General features: G+C 44.0%; 3 protein-coding genes across 3 annotated transcripts in view; all 3 read right to left on the bottom strand.

Annotated features, from left to right (window-relative positions):
• The window catches only part of LOC116504558 (transmembrane protease serine 9-like), a 40,401-nt gene extending 36,603 nt beyond the window's left edge, over window positions 1–3,798 (bottom strand). Inside the window, exons 1-2 of the mRNA XM_032211645.1 lie at window positions 3,483–3,798; window positions 465–666 (exon numbers count right to left, since the gene is read on the bottom strand). Of these exons, the coding sequence (XP_032067536.1) occupies window positions 465–666; window positions 3,483–3,570 (290 nt within the window). The 5' untranslated portion in view covers window positions 3,571–3,798. The remainder of the gene's footprint in view (window positions 1–464; window positions 667–3,482) is intronic.
• A 2,428-nt stretch (window positions 3,799–6,226) lies between these two features.
• Window positions 6,227–11,446, bottom strand: LOC116504064 (methyltransferase-like protein 7A). The gene is made up of 2 exons (XM_032210893.1): window positions 10,488–11,446; window positions 6,227–6,611 (listed from the first exon to the last, which is right to left on the bottom strand). The coding sequence occupies exons 1-2, from the start codon at window positions 10,977–10,979 to the stop codon at window positions 6,375–6,377; spliced, it is 729 nt and encodes a 242-aa protein (XP_032066784.1). The 5' UTR covers window positions 10,980–11,446; the 3' UTR covers window positions 6,227–6,374.
• Window positions 6,525–26,885, bottom strand: part of LOC116504063 (methyltransferase-like protein 7A) — a 66,984-nt gene continuing 46,623 nt past the window's right edge. The window contains exons 2-3 of the mRNA XM_032210892.1: window positions 25,118–25,209; window positions 6,525–6,611 (exon numbers count right to left, since the gene is read on the bottom strand). Of these exons, the coding sequence (XP_032066783.1) occupies window positions 25,186–25,209 (24 nt within the window). The 3' untranslated portion in view covers window positions 6,525–6,611; window positions 25,118–25,185. The remainder of the gene's footprint in view (window positions 6,612–25,117; window positions 25,210–26,885) is intronic.

Here is a 26,885-nt window from a genome sequence, read left to right on the forward strand (position 1 = left end):
ACAGTATATGTACATATGTGTACCAATTAATGGGAAGAGGAAGTCTCCTGTTTTCATTTCCTTTTCCCAAAACATTCCTTCTTTCTTTGGGGGATGAATTCCTCAATCAGTCTGTTGCCACATAATCTTGTAAATCCAGGTTTCAGTGTGTGTCTGTGTGTATATACACATCTTCACCAGAGCTGTGGTGGCATAGTGCTTAGAATGCAGTATTACAGGCTAATCCTGCTGAGTGCCAGCAGTTTGATCTTGCTCAAATCAAGAATGACTCAGCTTTCCATCCTTCCGAAGTCAGTAAAATGAGGACTCAGATTGTTGGAGGCAATATGCTGACTCTGTAAATCACTTAGAGAGGGCTGCAAAGCACCTCTATAGTGGTATGTAAGTCCAAGGGCTATTACTATTTCTATATACACATGCTTCAAAAATGGACAGAAAACCATTTAGAATTGAAAGATACATACGGATATTCTTGAATGCAATGTGCTGCAGTCAGCACTGAGTTGTTACTGATTAAAACTCCTGCACATATATGACGATATGCTCTGTCACTGTAATGAATTTGAAGACTGACTTGCCACGGCCATGCTCCAGGTTCAGCATCATGCCCACCTACAATCCGGGAGGCCATTGTGGACTCATCTACCGCAGGCCTTGTTCCACATTCTAGAAATCAAAGTAGTTTAATGGTGAGAAATGAAAGATTAAAACAAAACCAATGTTCAACAATATATTAAAGCTAGCTCTTGAGAACTAGAAATTACAGGTAAGTCCTTGACTTAAAACCACAATTGAGCCCAAAATTTATGTTATTAAGCAAAACACTTGTTGGATGAATTTTGTCTTACTGTACGACCTACCTTTCTGTCAGTTGTTAAGTGAATCACTGCAGTTCTTAAGTTAGTAATACAGTCAGTTGTTAAGTGAATCTGGCTTTCCCTTTGACTTTGCTTATCAAAAGGTTGCAAAAGGTGATCACATGACCCTGGGACACAGCAACGACCATAAATATGAACAAGTTGCCAAGCATCCAAATTTTGATCACTTAACCATGGAGATACTGCAATGACTGTAAGTGAAAAACAGTCAGTCACTTTTTCAATGCCATTGTAAGTTTGAACAGTCACTAAATGAACTGCTGTAAAGATCATTTGTACTAGAAATTGAGGCGGGGGGGATTACCACTTTTCTTGTTCAGAGGATAACGATATAAATATTAAAAATTCAAAGCTTGAAATAAGGTGCCTGGTAGTACCTTTTCTGATTAACCAAATCTCTTAAAAGGCTGCATCTCACAAAAGCTTATGGCTTTTAATAAAATTAGTCAGAACCAGGTCCCTTCTGATTTTTTGTTATCCAGACTAGCACAGCTCTCATCCTACAGTTTTAAAAGCATCAATAATCAATACAATGTGAATACTTCTTTTTTTGCTAGATTGTTCTTAGTGCTTGAAAATGTGGAATAAATGTTTGGTCTCAGTGAAATGCTTAAGGTCATGTTAAATAGGGTATGATTAACAACTTAAGTATGTCTTAATTGAAAATCCATGATTTATTAACCACTTTCAAAGCGTTTATTGAGCTAATAGGGGCATAATCTTTCCCCACTTGCACCTAAGAAGTATGGCTTTGCAGCCTCTTTTAAATAAACCTTATCTACATGACACTAGAAGGAATGCTAGCAAGACTCATCTGCTTTGTACTGGAAAGAAGGAGCACTAGTCCAACATCATGCTTCTTTGATATCTCTATATTTGTCCTAAAGATGCTTTTGCTAAAAGACAAATGGACTTTCTTGCTTGATTTTTTTCCCTTTGAAAACATTTTGCTTATTAGCCAAGAAGCTTCTTCAGTGTATAAGAAGGGAAACGTTTTACAAACAAGCAACCCCTCACCCCCCCCCCCAAAATACCCCAAGGAAATTCAGTTGCTTTTTGGAAAAAAAGCACCTTTCGGACAACCATGACCTGGATGATTGAGCCTCTTCGTAGACATACAGTATTGTATCTCCACATGAACAATCTTTTAAAAATTGTATTGTTAATGCTTTATTGTTCAAGTAATTCTATGACTGTAATACACAATGGGGCTATATTCAACCATATGCAAGGTAATAAGTATTCTGATCTTTGAAACTCCCAAACACCCTCCCACCCCAGGTCCAAGTTATCAATTGAAAGTTGGAGGAGAGACGGTCTACAGTATGCGCCCATGAAGTTTCCTGCAGTCACTGCTCAACACCTGTACATTTCTCTTGTCTGTAACAAAACAGTGGGGAATAGTAGGATACTTATTACGGTGTGCAGTTTCCACTGATAGAGCTTTTGTGTGAGACTCCTTCACCAACTTCTCCTTGTACTTAACAACTTCCCATTTGGCATGTCTACTGCTATAGCTGACTGGTTAAAGAAAGCAGAATCCCAGTTTTACCTGCCTGTGGTTTGACTTAGGATAAATTGGCAGAATACTTGTCATTTTTACTCACTTAAAAAAAAAAAATTCACCGATTTATTATCTTGGGACAGTGATTCATCAACCCTTGCTCAGCACTAGTTTTATGCCCTAACCACAGGTTGTTTGTGTGGTTAGGAGTCAACGAGCCAGTGTTTCTGCTTGTTGAAGATGTAGAAATTGCCAAACAGTGGAGACCTAGTTCACAATTCACAAACCATAGTGGACTCGTTCACGCCATCACATTTTACTTCAGGGCAGATGTACCCAGGATTTGGGAATACAGGGTGTGATTAGTGCTCCCTGGGGCGGGGGATGTGATGGCAGCTCCTTACATCCCCCCAAAAGAACTGCTGTCATTGAGTTGAATGAAAGCACAGCAGTGAAAGTGCAGAACTGGTTTCATGTCAATCCAAGCTGGAAACACTTTCAAAGTGGAGCAGGAAAACCCAGTTCCAGGCTACTATCTCCACCTCCTGCGGATAGGAGCCAACTTCAGGTTAGGCAATTAGCTCCTCAGCAACCCTTCCCTTCTCTTCTGGGCAAGAGGAAAGAATTGCTTAGGAATGACCTAAGGTAACCTTGTGTCTGTGTATGGTGAATCTGTTCTTCTAGATCTAGTTCTGAATTTGTTCCTACTTGCCCAGAGAGAAATAGCTGGAAATTCCGGGCTCTGGGCTCACATTCGCAGCCAAAAGAGGGGAGGACGAGAGAGGAATCTGATGCTGGTTGACAGGAGATTGCAGAAATCTCAGGGGGACAAGCGGAGCTCTTTCCTTACGGAGGTTTCCAGCTGGGGCCTGGGGCGACGGTTAGAGACGCCCTTGGGGCTGCAGGGAGCCGCTTTCCTAATAACAGCAGTGCTTTCTGCCACTCGGTTTTTTGGGAGAAAGCTCAATCTAGGGCCATTGCCTTACGGAACACCGAACAGGTTAAGTTAAATGAAATGGTTAAATTCAGAATGGAGCTGGGAGGAACCTTGAAGGTCTTCTAGTCCAACCCCCTACTCAACAAGGCAACCTCGGTCTCACCGTCTGTGAGGGAGGCGGGGGTCAGGAGCCCCAGGAGCAGAAACAGCGGCCACAAAGAGAGGATGGACGAGCGAAAGCTCCGGATCATCTTTGATCCAGGAAGCAAATGGCAGCTGAGCCTCTGGATGGCTTCTTTTGCGGTTGTCCGTCTCGGGTGCCGCGGGTCTCGCGGGGCGAGTTTCACATGGCGCGAGCGCTTCGCGGTTTCAGCACGCGAAAACGCGATTTTATTTTATTTTATTTCTCTCTCCTTCCTTTCTTTCTTTCCTTCCTTCCTTTCTATAGTCGGGGTTTGCTCACCTTACCTCCTGTTTAGATTTTAGATTTAAATTGTAAGGCCTAAAATGAATTAGTTTTAGATTAAAAAACAACAATATCTCATTTGAAGATATCTACGCTTTATTGTTAGCCATAGTATATTTTAAATGGTCTGGAGAGTCAATAAAATTACTGACTTTAATGATGCCCAAAATCCTCAAATTCGATTCTAAAACAGCCATCAGTAATGATGCAAATGAAGAAAATTGGCAGATGCGAGAGTTTATTACGCTCGGATTCTTGGAACGTGCGGGCCGGGATTGATGGGATGTTGCAGTTCAAAAACATTGGGAGGAAACCAAGTTCTCTATCCAGGCGGGGCAGTTCCTTATTCTTGCAACTAAGCATTATTTTCTTCCAAATTCTGATAGAGAGAAATCCACTTGTACTCGTTGGCAGTTAACTAGCCATAGGCACAAGCAATTGGAAATGCCTTAAGGTTGTTCTATCATAATTCGATTTTCTATACATTCAGAAAACTCAATAGCGGTCCTTTCCCCTATTTTGATATATAAAAATGACAGTAAAAATATAAAGCACAATATAGGCAAATAATATTTGGTCATAAGTAGCTAAGTATAAATAAATAAAGAATTATACATAAAAATGGATAATGAATAAGGAGATTATGAACGCAAGATAGAAATGTACAGAAGGGAAAACACTAACTGCAAAGAAACCGATTCGGAACTGCTGTATGATATACGATGGAACTTATTGTTCCTATGTTGTTTTTAAGTCATGTGTTTGTTTCTGTTGATGTGCTTATGTGTTTAAAATAAAAATTAATTTAAAAAACAACATTACATATCCTGATCTGATAATTCAAGAGAAAGTGGTTTGATAAATAGCTGTTCAGATTCTTGAAATTCATAATTCCCCTCACATTAAAGCTAGAGTGTGGAATGCTCTCAACGTTAGTAAAGAAATGATTAAATCCAAAAAAATATTTCTGCTTGTTATATCCTCAGACACTTCCCTTGGTATGCAGTATTATATAATTGTATGCGTTAGAAAACCTGCACTGACTCCTAAGGGATTTCTGGATGCAAATGGAATAGGGCCTTTTTATTTTTTTTTCTGCAGGACAGCCTTTCTTCTGCCTGTTGACCAGATAGTATAGCCTTTATTGTCATTGTAGATCATGTATACAACGAAATTGGTTTTGTCCTCAGTGGTGCAGTTCATGACAAAAAATGCAAACAACATAAATAGTATAAAGAATACTTCCTATGCAAGTAATTAGATCAAGTAGAATGTGCCAGGTCCCGTTTATTTAATGGTGTTATTGGATCTACAGATCTCAGAGAGACAGAAAAAACATTCACCCCATATGGTCTTTTGCTAGTAGGATTGTTTTTTATAGTATATATTTTATACTTTACTGAGGATCCGTCTTTTACAAGGGTCAGTTACACAACCCACAATATACCTCAGAACCATGAGACTTGATATTTGTATTTGCTGTATTCAGAAAAGGTCACCAGACAAGGTTCACCAGACAACAACAACAAACCTCCAAGCTCTTTTTTTATTGAAAGTGAAAAGCATAAGTAAAACAAAGAAATACACAATTCAGCAGTTAGCAAGCTTTGATACATTACCAGTGTCTACATTCTAAGCCTTAGCTTTCATTTTAATCCCATGCCAACATATGCAGAGTTTTACCCGCTCTACAACTACAGGGAATAAGAAGAGGAGAAAAATCTTTCTGCGTAGGCCTCTCCTAAAGGCCAACAAAGTCTGCCTGAAGTATTATTTAAGCAAGATTCCCTGCTCTGCTTGTGCTTAAGTTAGAGCTTTGTCCATCACCAGTTTGTTCTTAGAGAACTCCACACAGGTTGCGAGTGATACTCAAACACAGGCCTCCTCTAGCTTTCCTTCCCGGGAAACTGACATGGTGGACAGAGTGATGCAAAAGCAAAATGGCGGTGGGCTTTTTTCACCCCATATGGTCTTTTGCTAGTAGGATTGTTTTGTTTTATATTTTATATTAATTATTTTATATTAATAATATTAATTATTTTTAATATTTATTTGTCCTCCATCCAAACCTGATCCAAGGTACCCATTTAGGTCAGAGATGTCAAACTCAATTTCATTGATGGTGTGTTTGATCGGGGGGGGGAGGGGGCAGGAGGGGACATGGCCCGGGTGGGCATGACCAGCTCAACGTCACTCATGTCGAGGGTGCCTATGGTGGTTTGAGCGCTCTGTCAGCAAAAACAGGCTCCCAAGCTCCGTTTTTGCTGCAATGGTCTCCTGCACCCCTCTGCCAATGAAAACAGAGCTTGAGGAAGCCATGCATTTTTGCTGGCAAAGGCACCACAGGCCAGTCCTTTGCTGTTTCCAGGGTGACCCCATATAAGCACTCCATGGGCCAGATCCAGCCCCCAGGCTTTGAGTTTGACATCCCTGATTTAGGTTTAGTGCGGCCTGAACTTTTAGGAGCCTTTGTCCACTCCAAATTGTATAGAATAGAGGAAACACTTTTCTTAGTGTAGCGTATGCATTGTCAGTCTTAATTCCTTAAAGTCAAAATCTGATTTTAAGAGAAAGATGCTTTCTCTTAAATTACTTCACAGCATATCCATAAATATGGGGACAAACTATAGTTAGAGGCAACGGGGCCATGAAGTGTTGCAAGTACAGTTTAGAAAACCCCGCGTTCTCCAAATCCTTCCAGGTCTCTTTTAACAAGGAGCATCCGTCTGTCAAATATCTCCAAGTAGGGTTACAGACTTGTTGCAAGAAGGAGGCCCACGTCGATCTGCTAGCTGCTACATGTTCAATGAAATAGAATGCACCACCCTGGAAAAAGTAAAATAATACAATATAGAAATTAAACATTGTATTTCCACTGTAATCAAGATTGTTGATACAAAACGTCCTGGGAACATGAAGCAATAATTAAGTATAGAGACAAAATGAAGCTGGAATGCAATTTAGCCATGAATTATTTACAGGAGATTGCAGAATTGGCCTTTTTTATTTAAAGAAGGTGACTAAGTAGCCGTATCAGTTCACTACATTTCCACATATTGGGTTGCCTTTATCTCGGTTTAGAATTTATATTAAAATTCAAAAGGGTTCACAAAATTTTAAGCATCACTGTGTATTTATTACATTTTTATGCCACCCATCTCCCTTGCAAGATGCTTTTGGGTGGCTTACAAGTTATAAAACAAGTAAAAAGTAATTAAAACAGTAAAATTACAGAGATTAAAATATTATTAAAAGCTGTACTAAATTTTACTAAAACTGAAACTAAGAGAGCTAAGAGATGGACAGGATGGGGATGAGGTCTTATCCCATCAGCCACCTCCAGCAGCAAGCTGGTGCATGGTGTTATTTTCCCTTTTTCTTTTATAAACATTATAGTGGAGATTTTGCTGCCAAGTTAAAATATATGTATGCTTTTTATATCATAAAAATAAGCTTAGCAAGATAATCACAGTTAAATTCACAAACCTTGCCTGTCTGAAAGCACATATGTCCAGCCTAAGAAACTAGGGAAGTTTGCCACGTCGCCATTGCTTCTGGAGATTTATCTGCCTTTTGTCTAAACATTGTTTAATTTTGCTTTAACAGATTAACAGAGTTGGAAGAGCCCTTATAGGTCACCCCCCACCCCCGCTCAAGCAGAAGACCCTACACCATTTCTGACAATTGGCAGTCCAATCTCTTCTTGAAAGTCTCAAGTGATGAAGCCCCTACAACTTCCGAAGGCAACTTCCGTTCCATTGGTTGATAGTTCTCACTGTCAGAAAATTCCTTCTTATTTTTATGTTGAATCTCTCCTTGGTGAGTTTCCATCCATTATTCCTTGTCTGCCCTTCAGGTGCTTTGGAAAATAGCTTGACCCCCTCCTCTGTGTGGCAGCCCTTCAAATATTGGAACATTGCTATCATGTCTCCCCTGGTCCTTCTCTTCACTAGACTAGCCATGCCCAGTTCCTGTATGTTTTAGTCTCCAGTACTCTAATGCATACATGTTGCTTAAATGGATGGAAGAGAACAGGAAGGTTTGGAGGAATGTTGTCCATGGAATCACGATGGGTTAAACACGACTTTGCAACTAACAACAACATTATTGTTAATTAAAGTTTTAAACAAAGTTTACAGCCACCCAGAGTCATCTTGAATTTTGAGATGGGCGTCTTATAAATTTTATAAATTTGTGTATTAAAGTTTAAAATAAAATTTAAAACCGCCCAGTCACTTTAAATTTCAAAATGGGCAGCATTAAATTCTATAAATAAATAAATTGCTGTATTGTTAACTAAAGTTTTAAATAAACCTTGGAGCTTATTTATATGTCCAGAATCACCTTGAACCATGAGGTGGATAGCATATAAATTTTATAAACTGTAAGAAAAAACACATTTGGAGTTAATAGATGCAAGAAAAAAAATATCCAAAACTATGGAGTAGCTCATCCCTTTGCATTCTGCTCACATGTGCTTTGAATTTGTTCCCCAAAAGTGACAATTGGAAGTATAAATAATAAATGTTGGGAACAAGATTTCGACAATGCATTGGGATTTTTATCCATATTGCAAAAAGAAAAAAGTACTGAATGATGTTGGTCTCAAACCTGAATTGCTAAATATAACTATTAGCCAGGCAGGGAAGACTCATTTTTCCTCTGTGGAAATAAAAAGTACCATATTTTTCAGAGTATAAGACACTCCAAAGTATAAGACGCACCTAAATTTGTGGGAGGAAAACAAGGGAAAAATATCTGCCTCTGCCTCCCAGCAATTTGCCACGTGGAGCAAACAGCCAGTGTCACTCAGTTTTTCCCAATCATCAGCTGTTACAGGCTGCAGGGATTGCTATAGCTTATTGAAGCCTCTGCAAGCCCCTGTTTGCTGCAAAGAGGTAAATTGCTGTAAGGCAGAGGCCAAAAGGTTGAGGCCGGTGTGGGTGGGTGAGTGGCTACAGTCAGTGTATAGGACGCACCCAAATTTTCACCCTCTTTTTTTGGGGGGGAGGTGCATCTTATACTCTGAAAAATACAGTATTGGAAAGTTGAGCCTTAACTTTATGCATAACATTAGATACCATATCACCTTGAGAATTCCCTTCCTAGCTCTTCTCTCATCCATTTGACTTTTGTTGTGCTAAAGAAAGATATTATGTGATACCACCAAATCTTGTCATACCATAGAAGGCCAATAAATCCCTGCCGATAGTGTCTTGCAATCAAGTTGCTGACCTTTTTTTATTCTCAACTGCCAGATCTCACCAAAAACTTCAGATCACTCTGTATGTGCCAAGCTGAATGACTCAAAAATAGGAGAGCAGAAGTACCATATTTCAAGGGTAGCATATTGTGAATTACAGCTTGCTTAGAACTATTGCTCTCAAATAGTAATATGCCTGAATTGTGACTTGATTTATATGAAAGTTGGAACTTCTGGCATCAAATCTTTTCCTGGGGAAAAAAACCCACCCAACCCTCAGGACATTGAAACATTGTGAACATTGTGATTCATTCTTGAACTTTTTGCCAGGATTGCTGCAATGCTTGATCATCTCTTAGCCGAGATGGTATTCATCCGGTTCGCACAGGTTTGCACCAAGCCCTTGAATTATTCCTTCTGTCACTGGTTGCTCAGAGAGGCTTCTATAAATATATAAGACCTCTTGCTAAAAAATAGGCACGAAGCAATTCTACCTTGGCTTACTTGTGGATAAGGTTATCCACTGTGGGGATCAAAAGGAAAAAAAGGAGACTCCCCTGCTTGTGGGTCAGATTGTAATTTCAGTGGAATAATTTGGACATGGAGTAGAAAGTTTCCACTCAATAAGAATGATTTTTGGATACAAATAGAGTTTTGTATAGAATTGGATATTTGTTGCAGGATTTCGTGCCATGACACCTTTATTAAAAAGACCTTGTTCTCTTATATTTCAGGAGTTGAAACTTTTCTGCTTCTTAAACCATTTTTCTCTTTTTTCAGGCAAACCGGCAGCGGAAAATGCTTAAAAAACTAAAAAAAGAGCTTCCAATGATTGCGTAGCTCACAGCTGAGTTGCACAATCCTCGGAAACTCCCCTCCCCTTTTAAAGAAATTTTTCCCTGCCGGTTTGGGCGAATTGGCAGGGGAAAAAATGCTTTAAAAAGTGAAAAAAGTTGGCCATGCCCACCCAGTCACATGACACCCCCCACCAAGCCACATTACATTAAACATTCTTTAACACAAAACATTAAAAAAAATATCTGGATTTTAGTCACATTCCAGGTGCTAGGAACAATTCCACAGTTCCTATTTGGAAGATAATGCTGCAGCATTCCTACCGTCCCTGTCCTACTGTCTCCTTTTATATGTGCACATTTTATGTGTTCATGTAATACTTATTTATATCCATTTATTTGTCCATGTCTATACTAATACCTGTTACCTTGTACAAAATAAAAATAAATAAATAAATAAATAAATAAATAAATAAATAAATAAATAAATAAATAAATAAATAAATAAATAAATAACGGATCCGGTTCAGGTTAAGCCCGAAAATGAGCAGCATAAAGAGCAGCAGAGAGATGCTGTTTTTATGGGATCTAAAGCCCTTGCTCCTATGCACACCTGCATAGTGTGTATTTGCACCTACCTAGTACCTATTATTCATTTGTCTGGACACCCCAGAATTAACTTTCCCTCTTTGCTCTTTGACTTACTGGTCTGAGCACTCGCAAGATCTCCTTCAAGGCAGCCTGGGTGTTCTTCACAGAGCAAAACACGAGCGTGCAAACCACCACATCCACAGAGTTGTCCGACAGTGAAGTCATGTTCTCGGCGGAGGCGACCACATAATTCTCGAACTGGAGGTGTGAGTTCTGAGCCAGGCTGTTTAGGAGGAATTTTTGAAAGTTGGGGTTGTAGTCCAAGCAGGTCACATGAGTGTTGGGGGGATAAAACTGAAAGTTGGGGCCGGAGCCCGCGCCAATCTCTAGCAGGTGGAGCTTTCCCGAAGCATCGGCAAAGTCCTGCATGTTCTGGAACAGCTTCTCCTTTTTCTTGTACATTTTTTTATTGATGAATTTGCTGAACTGATTCATGAAAAATGGGAACGTTTTTTTGCAAATAGGATCCCATAAGCCAAAATAGGCAAGCACATAGATGGGCAGGACGAGGATTTTCAGGCATTGTTGGAAGATGAGAACCAGCATCGTCTTCGATGGAAGAAAAAAAAAACCTTCCTTCTTGATTCCCTCAATGATTTCCTTGAAATACTCCCAGTTACTCACTGTTGTTCTTTTAATGATGTTTCATAAGGAAAGCGTCTACATGACGTCCTCAGTTTGAATCTGTTCCAGTTCTTCCTTAAAGCGACAGCGACTGTTTTAGTCATGTAAAAAAATCTTTCAGTTATACAATTTGAGATGAACACGCTTTGAATGGTGTAGGAGTAGGAATGGATTTCCAGAGAAAAAAATGGAGACTACTGGAAAAAAATAATGCCAACAGCACCTGGTGGTCTGGAATTCATAGTAAGCTATTTGAAAATATCCCTAGACTGAGTGGGTTAGGGATGGATGTGGTAACTCTTAACTATAATGCTCCAGGTGGCTTATATTTAAGGTGACCAGATTTTCAGATTGGTAAAGAGGGACACCATTGACGGGGAGGGGGGGGGCTTGATTAAAATTTTTATATTTTGTCAAAAGGTCACCCCAGGACACTGAAACCATCATAAATACGAATCTGTTGTCAAACCAAATTTTGATCACGTGACCATGAGGATGCTGCAACGGTCGCTAAGTGTGAAAAATGGTCGCAACGGTCGCTTAGTGTGAAAAATGGTCATCAGTCACTTTTTTCAATGCCATTGTAACTTTGGTCACTAAATGTTTTTCCCCTCCTCGAGACACCTCATTTCTTCCTTCATTCCTCTTGCTTATCTACTTTCACCTTATCCGTCTTCTGCTCTTTCCTTCTCTTCCTTCCTTTCTCCTTCCATCCTCTCTTCTTTCTTCACTCACTCCCTTCCTCCTTTTCTCTTCCTTCCTCCTTCCATTCTTTCAGCTTCATTTCTTTTGCCTATCTACCTTCTCTGTCTTTCTGCTCTTTCCATTTCTCTCTTCCTCTTCGCTTCTGTTCCTTCCTCCTTCTATCCTTTCACCTTCCCTCCTTCCTATTTCTTCCTTCTGCCTATCTACCTTCACCTTCTCTGTCTTTCTGCTCTTTCCCTGTCTTCCCCTTTCCTCCCTCCCTTCTTTCCTTTCTAGTTCCATCTTTTCTTCTTTCCTCTCTCCCTCCCTTTTTCTTTCTTCCTTCCTTCCTCCTTCCTCTTGCCTATCAACTTCATCCTCCTTGTCTTTCTGCTCTTTCCCTCTCTTCCCCTTTTCTTCCTACCTCCTTCCCTCTTTTCTCCCTCCCTTCTTCTTTTTCTTCCTTTCTTCTTCCATCTCCCTCCTTCTCCTTCCTCCTTCTTTCTCCTTCCTTCCATCTTTTCTCCTTCCATCTTCTCCCCCCTCCCTTCTTCTTTTCCTTCCCCCCTCCCTTCTTCCTTCCTCTCCTTCCCACTCTCTCCTTGGGAGGAGTTGGGGTTGGGGGTGGCAGCAGAGACCAAATAAAGTCAGAAAATCTTATTAAAACTTTCCTATTTGTTGGATTGCCTTGCTGCGAAATTATAAACCAAATCAGGGGAACATTTTGCAGCCTAAGGTGCTGCAACGAGAGGCAGCCCTGCCCCAGCTTTGCAAGGAATGAGAAACGGTGCTTTAAACCGAAGCAACTGCAATCGGAATCGCAGACAGGGAAAGAAAGAAAGAAAGAAAGAAAGAAAGAAAGAAAGAAAGAAAAAAAGAAAGAAAGATCCTTGTAGCACAAAATCCACCTTTGCATGGTTGTGAGAACATAAACAAAACAAAAAAAGCACAGCGTCCCTCTGCCCTCTGAATGGGACTCAGCGTTGGGCGGGGAGATAAGCACCTTCATTTGCGTCCCTCCGCCCTCTGAATGGGACTCAGAGTCGGGCGGGGAGATAAGCACCTTCATTTGCATTCTCTGCGATCATGATGCTTTGCAAGGAACATTTCCCTGGGCTTTTTGCAAATTTTTCCTTTCGTGCTTAAAAAAAAAAGGACGGGACTTCTTTAAAACGCCACAGGGCTTTGAGCCTGACAAAAATGCAACCTCTTCCTTCGTCCTTCTCCTCCTCCGTCACTAACAGCTGGGGGCTCAGAAATCGGAGTGAAAAGCCAGTCCTCCATCTCTTCCCTCTTCCTGGATTCACTCCAAAGTTTTAAATCTCCCTTCTGTGCATAAACACTCCCTCCCTTTCTCTCTCTCTCTCTCTCTCTCTCTCTCTCTCTCTCTCTCTCTCTCTCTCTCTGTTTGTCTCTCACTCTCTGTGTGGCTCTTTGCCTCTATCTCCCTCCCTCTCTGTCTCTCTCTCTGTCATTCTCTGTGTGTGTCTGTCTCTCTCTCTCTCTGTCTCTCCTCCCTCCCTGTGTGTGTGTGTATGTGTGTGGGGGATCCCTGCCACCGTGGATGGGCTCCGGACTAGTGGAGCCTCCTCTTCCTCCTTTTTAACCAGGCGATATTCAGCTGCTGCCCGGTTTGCTAAATCCGGCGCAGCTTCAGAGAAAGAAGGCGTGCGAGAACACCCCCCCCCCATCCCCGCTGCCTGAACATTTGAATGAAGGAGGCAGCAGGCTCCTTTGTCCTCGGCTATGCAATTTTCTTTCGTTCTCTGCTGCCCGAACGAGTGAATGAGGCAGAGGGAGAATGAAAGGAGATTGCGTCCCTTCTGTCTCCCCGTTGCTCAGAAAAGCAACTGCGGGAAGGTCCTTTGGTGGCAGCAGGCGTCCTAGAATCTGCCTGCTAGCAAAGGACCTTCCCAGAGTTGCTTTTCTGAGCAACGGGGAGACAGAAGGGACAAAATCCCGGCCGGCTGGGACAGGTATACACAATGATGCCAGACAAAGATTCATCCACGATCCCCAGGAAGAGGCAGAGAAGCAAAAAGCAGCCACAGCATCGGCGGGCGGAGAGAGGAAAGGAAGCTGCAGCCGAAGGGGGAGACGCTCGCTACGGTTCCCTGCTAGAAGCCGCCAAGGGCTGCGTCCACCGCTCGTGGCTTCCAGGTGCCGTTTGGCAACGGGAGACCAGCAACCACCGCAGCAGCAACATATTCCCTTGGCAAAGGCAGATGCAACTCCCTGGCGGCTGGTCTGCGTGCGCGCGCACACACACGGCCCCACACACTCCCTTCCCTTCCACAGCTGGCTCTTTTACATCTTGGAGCGAAGGGAAGGACGCGACAAGAAGTATGAGGAAAGTGACTTTTATTCAGCTCATAGTGGAAACGATTCAACGAGGCGTATTTCGCGCCCTACATTTATACCCCCAGGTTTGAGCGAGGGACCAATGGGGCGTCGAGTAGCTCGACCAATCAGGGCGAGGATTGGACCGGCTCTGCCCGGGAACCAATCAGGAAGAGTCCTTTGTAGCTCGACCAATCAGGGCGAGGATTGAGCCGGCTCTGCCCGGGAGCCAATCAGGAAGAGTCCTTGTTCGCGCGCTTGTATTTCCCGCGCTAGTATTCAACACCCCTCCCCCCCCAGTCATAGAGTTCCTTTAGGAGGGGCAAACATAGTCTTGTAGGTAGGCGGGGCGGTGGCGTTCTCGTCCCGATCTTCGTGGTTCCCCGGCGGTCGTCGACGGGGGGGGAACCGCTGGCGGAGGCGTGTCCGTGGTGGGGGCTTGAGCCGACGGCGCGGCCCCGCGAGAGGGCATTGGCTCCGGGTCCCGTGCCCGATGTCCGTCCGCCTGGGGTGGCGTCTCTGTGGCCAACGGGGTGTCTGGTAGGGGCCCCGTGCAGTCCGGTTGGGGTGTAGGTTCAGAGTCTCGAGAAGGGCTCCGCGGAAAGGTGTAGCCAGCTGGGGTGCGCCTGCCCGGAAGGTTCGCGACGGCTTGACCCCCGTTCGCCGGGTGGAAACGGTCCGTGGGGAAAGGAGTCAATGGGGGTGGCTCCTGTTGAGAGCAGATTTCTGGGGAGCTGGGGCCGTCTCTTTCCGCAGGAAGGCGACGCCTTAACTGGTCCACGTGTCGCCTCCATTGTGTCCCGTCGGCCAGGCCGACCCTGAAGGAACAGGGGCCGGTCAGAGCTGTGATGGTTGCGGGAACCCACCGTGGATCCCCGGAAAAGGAACGGGCCCATACAGGATTCCCTAACTTAAACGCATGGGACGGAAGGGCCCCCAGGTTGCTTGGCGGATCTCCTGCGTAAAGTGGATGGAGCCTGTCTAGGGGGGTTCGCAATCTCCTACCCATCAAGAGCTCCGCGGGACTTTTGTTGGTCGTTGGGCAGGGTATGGAGTGCTGGCTCAAGAGATAGGCCGCTACTCTTTCTTGCCAGTCGCCCTGGTCCATGCGGCCCAAGGCTTCTTTTGCTGAGCGAACTGCGCGCTCCGCCCGGCCGTTGCTAGCTGGGTGATAGGGGGCTGTGGCCGCGTGTCTGATCCCCTGTTCGGCCAGGAATTCTTGGAACGTGGTGGAGGTAAACTGGGGCCCGTTATCGGAGACTATCACATCCGGTAACCCATGGGTAGCGAACATCTTACGGAGGGCCCTTACTGTACTCTCTGCTGTGGTGGAGGTCATGATTACTAGCTCCACCCACTTGGAGTAAGCATCGACCACTATCATGAAGTTCCGGCCGTGGAAGGGGCCGGCAAAGTCGATGTGTAAACGGGACCATGGGCCTCTAGGGATCTCCCACTCTCGAGGGGCGGCTATGGGGGGATTCGGCCTAGAGTTTTGGCAGATCCTGCATCGGCCTACGTAGTCTGCGATTTCTGTGTCTAACAAGGGCCACCATACGTAGCTACGGGCTAAGGCTTTCATTCGTGCTATGCCTGGGTGGTTTTTGTGGAGTGCGGGCAGGATTCGTGCTCGTAGGGCTGTAGGGATCACTACCCTATCCCCCCAGACAAGGCAACCCCCGTGAAGGGCGAGTTCGGCCTGTCGCACTTTGAATGGGCGGAAGTGTTCCGCTACCTTTTCCGTGGGCCACCCCCTCAAAACCCATGAAGCGACCTGAGATAGGACGGGGTCAGCCTTTGTGCAGGCTGCCACGTCCGTGGCAGAAACGGGGAGGTCGGATTCGGCAATGGACAGAACAGAGAGCGCGGGCACGTGGGCTGTGTCCGTCTCTGGCAGGGGGCAGCGGCTCAGGGCGTCTGCGTGTCCTAGCTGTTTGCCCGGACGGTATAACAGCGTATACGAGTACGCCGTTAGGAACTCTGTCCAGCGTGTCATGCGGGGGGACAAGATGGGGGGAGTCGGCTTGTCACCCGCCAGTAGCCCCAGGAGGGGCTTGTGATCCGTGACTAGGGTGAACTTTCTACCATAAAGGTAGTCATGGAACCGCTTAATGCCGGACACTGCAGCCAGGGCTTCTTTATCGATTTGGCTGTAGTTCCGCTCCGTGGAGGAGAGTGTCCGGGAATAGAAGGCTATGGGGGCTTCTGAGCCGTTTGGGAGGACGTGGCTCAGCACCGCCCCTACGCCATAGGGGGAGGCATCGCAAGTCAGAATTAGAGGCATCCTATCGCTGTACTGGATTAGGACTGCCGATGAAGTTAAAATATCCTTTATAGCCGCGAACGCGTGCGCTTCACGGCTACCCCATTTCCAGGCTGCTGACCGGTCAAGTAGACGGTGTAGCGGCTCAGCTAGTGACGCCTTGTGGGGGATAAAAGGGGCGTAGAAATTTAAGAGCCCCAGGAATGCTTGTAACTCCGCCCTAGAGGTGGGTGCGGGTGCGTTTTTGATGGCGGCAACTTTGGAAGGAGTGGGGTGGATGCCTTGGGCATCAATGAGGAACCCCAGGAATTCAACTTTGGGAACTGCAATTTCGCATTTGCTGCGCTTTAATTTCAGTCCCGCCTCCCTGAAACGTGTGAGGACCTCCCGCAGCGTTTTCAGGAGCTCCGAGTGGCTGGGGGCTGCGACCAGGACGTCGTCGAAGTAGGGAACGACGCCTGGGAGCCCGAAGAAAAATTCGCGTTCGCTGCCGGAGTTCTCGGTCTGACGATAGCGTTCTGGCTGGTTCAGACGCGGTGGCAGCTGGCTGTTCTTCTTCGTGGTCGCGGGAATCGGAATCCCACCTTCGTCGCCAGTTTTACATCTTGGAGCGAAGGGAAGGACGCGACAAGAAGTATGAGGAAAGTGACTTTTATTCAGCTCATAGTGGAAACGATTCAACGAGGCGTATTTCGCGCCCTACATTTATACCCCCAGGTTTGAGCGAGGGACCAATGGGGCGTCGAGTAGCTCGACCAATCAGGGCGAGGATTGGACCGGCTCTGCCCGGGAACCAATCAGGAAGAGTCCTTTGTAGCTCGACCAATCAGGGCGAGGATTGAGCCGGCTCTGCCCGGGAGCCAATCAGGAAGAGTCCTTGTTCGCGCGCTTGTATTTCCCGCGCTAGTATTCAACAGGCTCCCTTCCCTAAATCCCTAAGGGCTCCGCTTCGCGGGAACCAGTACTGTCGCCTGCTTTCCTTCTCTCTCCGTTGTGCTCCGAGCTCCGCCTACCACACAACACTGTGACCTTTCCTCTGACAGAAATGTAAATTTTTAGGGAAGGAAGCGCGAAGTGATGGTCTCGGCCAATCGGACCTTCCTGGCCGCCTTTGCTGTTTCCAGCCTCGGTGCAGGGGTAAATGCGGTGCCCTTGCGGCAGCTCCTCCACCCCTGCCCTTCCCCCACCTGCAGCCCCCCCTGGCCTGGGGGTGGGTGTCTCCTGGGGGAGCCCGGCTCATTTCTCCCACGCAGGAATTATCGGCGGGCGCGGATGTGCTTTGTTTGCGGCGGGCATGCGGTGCTCTTGCTCCACTGGGCTCCTGGTTCCCTCCCTTCAGCCCCGTTAAGACAAGCTCTTTGGCTGTGCCCACATTTGCTTTGACAGAAATCACTGCAGCCCCAAGTGCGCTGATCTCGGCATTTTTCGCATCGGGGTGTGCTGCAAGAAGAGGGAGTGAGTCGACGTCTCCTAGTTTGGCAGTTTCTTCTCTGTCTGGAAAAGGATTGGGTTTCTAGTGTTCTTAGTCTTTGGTCATCTCCCCCTCCTCCCGTTTCATCCCTTCAATCCAGCACATAATTAAGTCAACCGTTGCTGGGATGAAAGTCATAGACTCATCTGTGTCTATTAACTCTCCTGATAAATAAAAAAATATCATGGTTTTCAAGACCATCCCCAAGAAATATAATCCCCTAGTCCACCACTGACAGGAAGCATGCTGTCCTAAAAGAAAAGGGAGGAAATGAAGGTCTCATGGAAAATGAAACTGTTACGGAGGGTCATAATAATAATAGAATAGGTAGAATTACAGGGACATAATAATAGAATCAGTAGAATTAATTTAACTGCTCTTTCGCTTATGTAAGAATTGCTCTGCTTCTGCCAGTAATAGAATTAATCACCACTTCTGCTGGGTTGTTTTTCTGCACAACCCTATGCCTGCTGCATATCTCAAACAAGAAGTGGGGTGTGTCATCGGGCAAACACCTGTGTTGCTAAGCATTCAGGCCCTCTTTTCCTTGCTGCACTGCCAAAGGAGAGCATGGACACGCAGGGATACAAGGAAGGAGGGCAGAATTGGGTACCAAGCTGATGTGTCTGAAGGTATAAAAAGATGCCATGCTTTCCCCAAGGTGTGGGCTTTCGCTGTATGCTATTTGCCTGTATGTTGTGGAATGGTATACCTAGCTCCTTCTATGTACAAATGCAAGCTGTTATTTTTTTCAAACCTCTTCTTTAGTCTCTCTTTGGCATTCTGGTGAGCTAAGTGCATTTTTGGACGTTACAGTACAAGGCACAATTTGTTTAGTTTAGGAGTATCTGTTATGCTGAGATTCCAAAATGTGTGCTTTTTACATGCATGCAGAGGCCTAATGGCTGGTGGTTTGAGATCACAGAAGGTCTGTGGCTAGAGCTGGATCTCTTCAGAGAATAAGATTTTTCATATCCGAGATCCCAGACCTGCTTCAATCCTCTCTTTCAGACAAGTCCTCCCAGACTCATTTCCCTACAAAGCTTTCTGGGAATGTAGCAGCAGCTTTCCTTCCCATAGAACGGGCATCTCCAACCCTGGCAACTTTGACTTGTGGACTCCAACTCTCAGAATTCCTCAGTCAGGCAGGTTGGAGACCCCTGCCTTAGAGGAGCAATTTTCACCTCTTTCCTAAGTTGCCTCATGTGTGCCACACACCCATACAAAACAGGCCTGTTTCAAAGCAAATGTCAGTTCTCAGCAATTTCACAAATAGATGAAGAAAAGTCAATTTTATGCAGAAAATGTTGTTGGCGGTATTCCTCTCAGAAGGACAACTTACGTAAGTCTCATACAATTCTTCCCAATCATAGTTTGATTCCCAATTGAAATATTGATAACAAAATAGGCCAGGGGTGGGTTCCAAAACTTTTTACTATCCATTCTGTGGGTGTGGTCTATTTTGTGGGTGTGTCTTGGTGGTCATGTGACTGGGTGGGCGTGGCCAACTTGATGTCACTCACCAGGAGATGTCATGGATTGGGTAAAATGTGGTGAAGCTCACTTAACAATGCCAAAATTTTGGGCTCAATTGTAGTCATTACAATTGAGCCCCCAAAAAATCCCTTTCTAGAAATCAAGGTCATTCTTTGTCTCTGCACCTCTGCACCTGACTGGAAGTGGATGGGTGGAAATGCCAGCGTGGCAGAGGAAGATTGGACCATGTGATTGGCTTGTGGGTGTGGGGACAAGATCGTGAACTTTCAACTGGGTGGAAACCCCAGGAAGCTTTCAGATTCGGGTTTTCACAGATGTACCAACATGTCTCTCTTAATAAATTGGAATTTTGAGGAAAGCTCTGCCTTGGACTCTGATTTAATTTTGGATAATATTTAGAATGCTGACATTTAGTTACACAACCAACAATATACCTCAGAACCACGAGACCTGATATTTGCATTTGCCGTATGGAGAAAAAGTCACAAGACAAGGTTCACCAGAGAGCAACCCCCACAAAAAAAATTTCCCCACCAAAACACCAAACCTTTTTTTTATTAAAAATGTAAAGCATAGTAAGTAAAACAAGAAAGTAATACATAATTCAGCAGTTAGCAAGCTTTGGTACATTATCAGTGTCTACATTCTAAGCCTTAGCTTTCAGTCTAATCCCATGCCAACATATGAAGAGGGTTTTTTTGAAAAAAGTTTTTTTATTTTTAAACAAACAAAGACAAACAAAACATGAAACGTAAAACACTCATCAATTACATTAAGCATGTCTTTATAGAATCACCTATCTCATATTGTTTTTGCAATATGAAAGAATTCTCCAACATTTTATATTTATGCATCACTACTTTCAGTTGTATATAGAATCACAGATTGTCTATCGAGTATACATAGGTACATTGTTATCATTGTACATCATATGTTCAACTATAATTGTTATTCCTTCATTTTAAACAAAATGTTCTAGATATTCAATTCATGTATATACTAATATTCCATTACATAATTGTTAATCTATTTAATAATAAGATCTCTTTACAGTATCCTCTATCTTATTCTATTATTCTTACAATATGAAAAGCTTCTCCAACATTTTTCACTTCCATGTTTTTTTATCTAGCTATTGATAAAATAAGTCCCCAGCCAGCAACCCTAGCAACGGCTTGTGATCTGTGATCAGTTCAAAATCCCGGCCATAAAGATACTCGTGGAATCTTTTTACTCCGGCTACTGCAGCCAAAGACTCATGGTCCAGTTGGCTGTAGTTCCGCTTAGCGGCGGATAATGTCCTGGAGTAAAATGCAATGGGGGCTTCGGCACCATTTGGCATGCGGTGGCTATGGACTGCGCGAACATCGAAAGGGGAAGCGTCACAAGTCAACACCAAAGTCTGGCTGTATTGTACTAGGAATAAGTCTGCTGATAAGAGTCTTTTTACGGCGGCGAATGCGGTGGCCTCGGTTTTGCCCCAGGACCACTTTGCATTCTTGGCTAGGAGGCAATGTAGTGGTTCAGCAACTGTCACTTTCTATTTGAGAAAGGCGCTGTAGAAGTTAAGGAGCCCGAGGAACGCCTGTAATTGGGGGGGGGGGCGATATGCTGACTCTGTAAACTGCTTAGAGAGGGCTGAAAGCCCTATGAAGCGGTATATAAGTCTAACTGCTATTGCTATTGCTATAGTTCGGTCTGATTGCGAGGTGTGGGGGCTTCCTTAATGGCTTTAATTTTTTGTGAGGTCGGGTGAATCCCAGACCCATCGATCATGTACCCTAGAAATCCAATTTTTGGTACATTGATTTTACATTTTTCTTTTTTAAGGCGGAGGCCCTTGTCTCTGATTCTAGCCAAACTGTTCATACGCATTTTAAAAGTCGCACTTCATTTGCGGCCGATACCAAAATGTCATCGAAATAGGGGACGACTTCTGGAATCCCCTGCAAAAGTTGTTCCATTATGCTTTGGAACAGTCTGGGGGCGATACTAACACCGAATTGCAGGCGGTTGCATTTGAATGCACTCCTGTGCTTCACAATGGTTTGGGCCTCTGCGGTAGCACCATCTACTGGCAATTGTTGGTATTCCTGTGCCATATCTAATTTTGCAAAGATTTTTCCCGGACCAAGGGAATGCAATAGGTGTTGTACAACAGGTACAGGGTAAGCACTTTGTTGTAGCACTTTATTAATTGTGCATTTATAGTCATCGAAATAGGGGACGACTCCTGGAATCCCCTGCAAAAGTCGTTCCATTATGCTTTGGAACAGTCTGGGGGCAATACTAACACCGAATTTTTGGCCGGAGAGTGAAAGGTACTCTCCTGGGCTTAAGTCTGATTGGGGCTATTGCGGAGACTAAGCTAAAGGAAATGGGGTTCCTTTGTACTCACTCAGACCGGTGCCGAAGACGTCCTCAAACTCCTTAAAAATGGCTTCAGCGGCGGCTTCAGCAGCGTCCTCCACCACGGAGTTGACTCCGGTCACTTCCATTCCCAGAGCTTGGAACCAATGAAGCCCCAGCAGGCTCTGAAGGTAGTCTCCGACCACCGTCATGGGGAGCTTTTTGCAGAATTTCTTGTGGCTTACCCGGAAGGTGCCTTGGCCCACGATGGGGACCTGGTTCCCCTGGTAGTCGCGTAGATGGACATTGGGGCTTCTGAGGTGTCTCTTTTGTATCTTGGGTATCGTTTGCTTCAGGACTGACCATGGAATTATGGTCAGTGACAACCCGGTGTCGATCTCCATTTCTCATGGAGAGTCCTCGATGAGGACAGTGACTTTCAGCTTTTTGGGGTGAATGGTACGGATATGTCTAACCGGAACACTGACATTCAGCTTTTTTGTGCGCCCAGGGCAGCTTCGTATGGCAGAAGTGAGTTTGGCGATTCTATCGTCTCCCTCTGAATCCGTGGGTACTTCTGCCAAGCCCCTGATTTGGGTCACTGTTTGCAGTTTTGGCCCCCCTTGGGTTGTCCTGCAGTCACAGGATAATTGCTGTGGCGCACCTTGGCGATGTGCCCTTTCAGCTCGCATCACTGGCAAATGGCTTCGCAGAACTGGCAGGATGATCAGACATGGTCTCCTCCACAGCTGGCGCAAGGCAGAATTTGTGAGTTGAATTTCCGCGCTGGCTTTGTTCGGCTACTGCGCATGCGGTAACTGTCTTCCTCCTCGCTCTCAGAATTCTCAGGCTCTGTGGTCTCGCGGTGGACGCGGGTACTTTTCCGCGCGTCTGGAGGTGCGCTGTGACACTGGATGGTCTCCACTGATTGGGCTGCTGATTCAGATGCTCTAGCTTCATCTAGTGCAATTTGCAGAGAGAGGTTGGATCTAGCCAGAAGCCTTCTCTGCAGATTGAGATCTCACACCCCCAAAATTATGCGATCTAGAATTAGGACGTCCAGTTTACGGATCTCACAGTGGGCTGCGGCTTTTCGGAGGGCCACCATGTATTCATTGATCAATTCCCCCTCCTTTTGGTTCCGGATGTTGAACTAGTACCGGCGAACGTATTTGGATGGCTTCAGCGTGTAGTGGGTCTTCAGCGTTAGTTGTAGTGCAGACCAGGATACCGCTTGTAGCGGGGTTGGTTCTGAGAGGTTTTTCGCCATCTCGAATACTTCCCGACCGCAGTATCCTAGGAACAAGTTCTTTTTCCGGGCTTCTGGAACGCCTGTGAGATCGTTTGCTTCCAAGAAACACTCGAATCGTAGCATGTACGGTTCCCAGTGTTCTGTAGCTGGGTTGTACGGAGTTGGTGGGGCGTGCATGGCCATTCTGGTTCTCTCTGGGTGTTCAGTGATGGCTAGCTTGATGCCTCATGCAATGCTCTGGGCTGGATGTACTTGCAAGGCTTCGCTTTCTTTGTTTGCCTAGTTGCCTTCCAATCCCACCCTCATCTCCAGAGTTAGATCGGGTAAAGGAGGCACAAAAGGCTTCAGTAAACAACAGCTCTTTATTGCAAGTCAAGTAAACATCCGGCTGGAGAATGGTCGGGCAGCATCCTCTTTTAAAGGGATCTGTCTGACCTCTTGACCAATAAGAGTCAATCTCTGTTTCCACCGGAACAGAGGATCTTGGTGGAAACCTCTTGCAGTCTATCAGCAGGGGGGAATATCTAACAAGATGCTTTGCCCAACCCCATTTTTTTTTGCCTTGTGACTTCTTCCATTCTTCAATGGCTGTCTTGCTGCCAGTCTTCAATCCTGTAGTTATTTTGATTATTTTGCCATCGCTTACTTTGCCCCCAATTGCTCTGATCTTTTTAGGTTCCTAGATATTTTCCCCTACTTTCCTATCTCTTGATTTACAAAAATGCAACGAGATACATTTACTGGCCCCTGAGGATGCAAAAGCTGCACACAAGTAGTCTATATTTCTTCCATTTGCCTTTCCTGAAGATAGCTTATTTTGTGATCTGTAGGATTTGTTCTGGACTTAAAATGGCAGATGAGTGCAACCTGTGAAATCTCACAGGGGAAGTAATAGTACCATTTCCTATCCTGATTTGACAGTTGAATGGATTCATAAACAATTGAAATTTACCATAATTCCCCCTTATCCCAAACCTAGATGTTGGATGCTTTCAGGAGTGGAAAAGACATACAATTCAACAATAAAATGTATTTTAGCTGCAACAAGAAGGTCTGGACAATGTCTCTTTATGGTTAGCTGATAAAAGCTTTGAAGATTTCTCTTGAATGCCAGAGATTGATGCAAAACAGTAAACAACTGGACTTGATTAATAAACATATTATTAATTGCAATTTTTGGCATGTACTTTTTTGGTTCTTGACATAGAAACACTGAAGCCTACTATAAATGCTTTTTAAGGTTTGGGTTTTTTTTTAATACACTTATTAAGTACCTTAACTGTTGGTTAAGGTATCAGAATATTTCCTGCCCTTATAAGCAAAAGATATGTGGAAGAAGGACATAGTATAGGAAGGAGATTCATAAATAGATAACTGGCACATCAGTGTTACTTATGACAGCATTCTCAGAGTTAAATCAGTCCTTTTTCTAGGTACTTGCCACGAGCATAATGCCTCATATCCTGTAATGTAAATTATATGTATCATACAATTTGGTGTCTTTCTCTAATACATAAACAGTTTCTCCTTTTCTTTTCCTTCTCTTTTCATTTTTGCTTATTTTACAGGAATTAATTAAAATGTTTTGTTGCCCTGGATCCTATTTTTCTCCTTTCAAATATGACATGTATATATACACAGTATATGTACATATGTGTACCAATTAATGGGAAGAGGAAGTCTCCTGTTTTCATTTCCTTTTCCCAAAACATTCCTTCTTTCTTTGGAGGATGAATTCCTCAATCAGCCACATAATCTTGTAAATCCAGGTTTCAGTGTGTGTCTGTGTGTATATACACATCTTCACCAGAGCTGTGGTGGCATAGTGCTTAGAATGCAGTATTACAGGCTAATCCTGCTGAGTGCCTGCAGTTTGATCTTGCTCAAATCAAGAATGACTCAGCTTTCCATCCTTCCGAAGTCAGTAAAATGAGGACTCAGATTGTTGGAGGCAATATGCTGACTCTGTAAATCACTTAGAGAGGGCTGCAAAGCACCTCTATAGTGGTATGTAAGTCCAAGGGCTATTACTATTTCTATATACACATGCATCAAAAATGGACAGAAAACCATTTAGAATTGAAAGTTACATACGGATATTCTTGAATGCAATGTGCTGCAGTCAGCACTGAGTTGTTACTGATTAAAACTCCTGCACATATATGACGATATGCTCTGTCACTGTAATGAATTTGAAGACTGACTTGCCACGGCCATGCTCCAGGTTCAGCATCATGCCCACCTACAATCCGGGAGGCCATTGTGTACTCATCTACCGCAGGCCTTGTTCCACATTCTAGAAATCAAAGTAGTTTAATGGTGAGAAATGAAAGATTAAAACAAAACCAATGTTCAACAATATATCAAAGCTAGCTCGTGAGAACTAGAAATTACAGGTAAGTCCTTGACTTAAAACCACAATTGAGCCCAAAATTTATGTTGTTAAGCAAAACACTTGTTGGATGAATTTTGTCTTACTGTACGACCTACCTTTCTGTCAGTTTTTAAGTGAATCACTGCAGTTCTTAAGTTAGTAATACAGTCAGTTGTTAAGTGAATCTGGCTTTCCCTTTGACTTTGCTTATCAAAAGGTTGCAAAAGGTGATCACATGACCCTGAGACACAGCAACGATCATAAATATGAACAAGTTGCCAAGCATCCAAATTTTGATCACTTAACCATGGAGATACTGCAATGACTGTAAGTGAAAAACAGTCAGTCACTTTTTCAATGCCATTGTAAGTTTGAACAGTCACTAAATGAACTGCTGTAAGGATCATTTGTACTAGAAATTGAGGGGGGGGGATTACCACTTTTCTTGTTCAGAGGATAACGATATAAATATTAAAAATTCAAAGCTTGAAACAAGGTGCCTGGTAGTACCTTTTCTGGTTAACCAAATCTCTTAAAAGGCTGCATCTCACAAAAGCTTATGGCTTTTAATAAAATTAGTCAGAACCAGGTCCCTTCTGATTTTTTGTTATCCAGACTAGCACAGCTCTCATCCTACAGTTTTAAAAGCATCAATAATCAATACAATGTGAATACTTCTTTTTTTGCTAGATTGTTCCTAGTGCTTGAAAATGTGGAATAAATGTTTGGTCTCAGTGAAATGCTTAAGGTCATGTTAAATAGGGTATGATTAACAACTTAAGTATGTCTTAATTGAAAATCCATGATTTATTAACCACTTTCAAAGCGTTTATAGAGCTAATAGGGGCATAATCTTTCCCCACTTGCACCTAAGAAGTATGGCTTTGCAGCCTCTTTTAAATAAACCTTATCTACATGACACTAGAAGGAATGCTAGCAAGACTCATCTGCTTTGTACTGGAAAGAAGGAGCACTAGTCCAACATCATGCTTCTTTGATATCTCTATATTTGTCCTAAAGATGCTTTTGCTAAAAGACAAATGGACTTTCTTGCTTGATTTTTTTCCCTTTGAAAACATTTTGCTTATTATCCAAGAAGCTTCTTCAGTGTATAAGAAGGGAAACGTTTTACAAACAAGCAACCCCTCACCCCCACACACCCCCAAAATACCCCAAGGAAATTCAGTTGCTTTTTGGGAAAAAAGCACCTTTGGGACAGCCATGACCTGGATGATTGAGCCTCTTCGTAGACATACAGTATTGTATCTCCACATGAACAATCTTTTAAAAATTGTATTGTTAATGCTTTATTGTTCAAGTAATTCTATGACTGTAATACACAATGGGGCTATATTCAACCATATGCAAGGTAATAAGTATTCTGATCTTTGAAACTCCCAAACACCCTCCCACCCCAGGTCCAAGTTATCAATTGAAAGTTGGAGGAGAGACGGTCTACAGTATGCGCCCATGAAGTTTCCTGCAGTCACTGCTCAACACCTGTACATTTCTCTTGTCTGTAACAAAACAGTGGGGAATAGTAGGATACTTATTACGGTGTGCAGTTTCCACTGATAGAGCTTTTGTGTGAGACTCCT

The sequence above is a fragment of the Thamnophis elegans genome, chromosome 2, assembly GCF_009769535.1.
Source record: "Thamnophis elegans isolate rThaEle1 chromosome 2, rThaEle1.pri, whole genome shotgun sequence".
Classification (NCBI taxonomy): domain Eukaryota; kingdom Metazoa; phylum Chordata; class Lepidosauria; order Squamata; family Colubridae; genus Thamnophis; species Thamnophis elegans.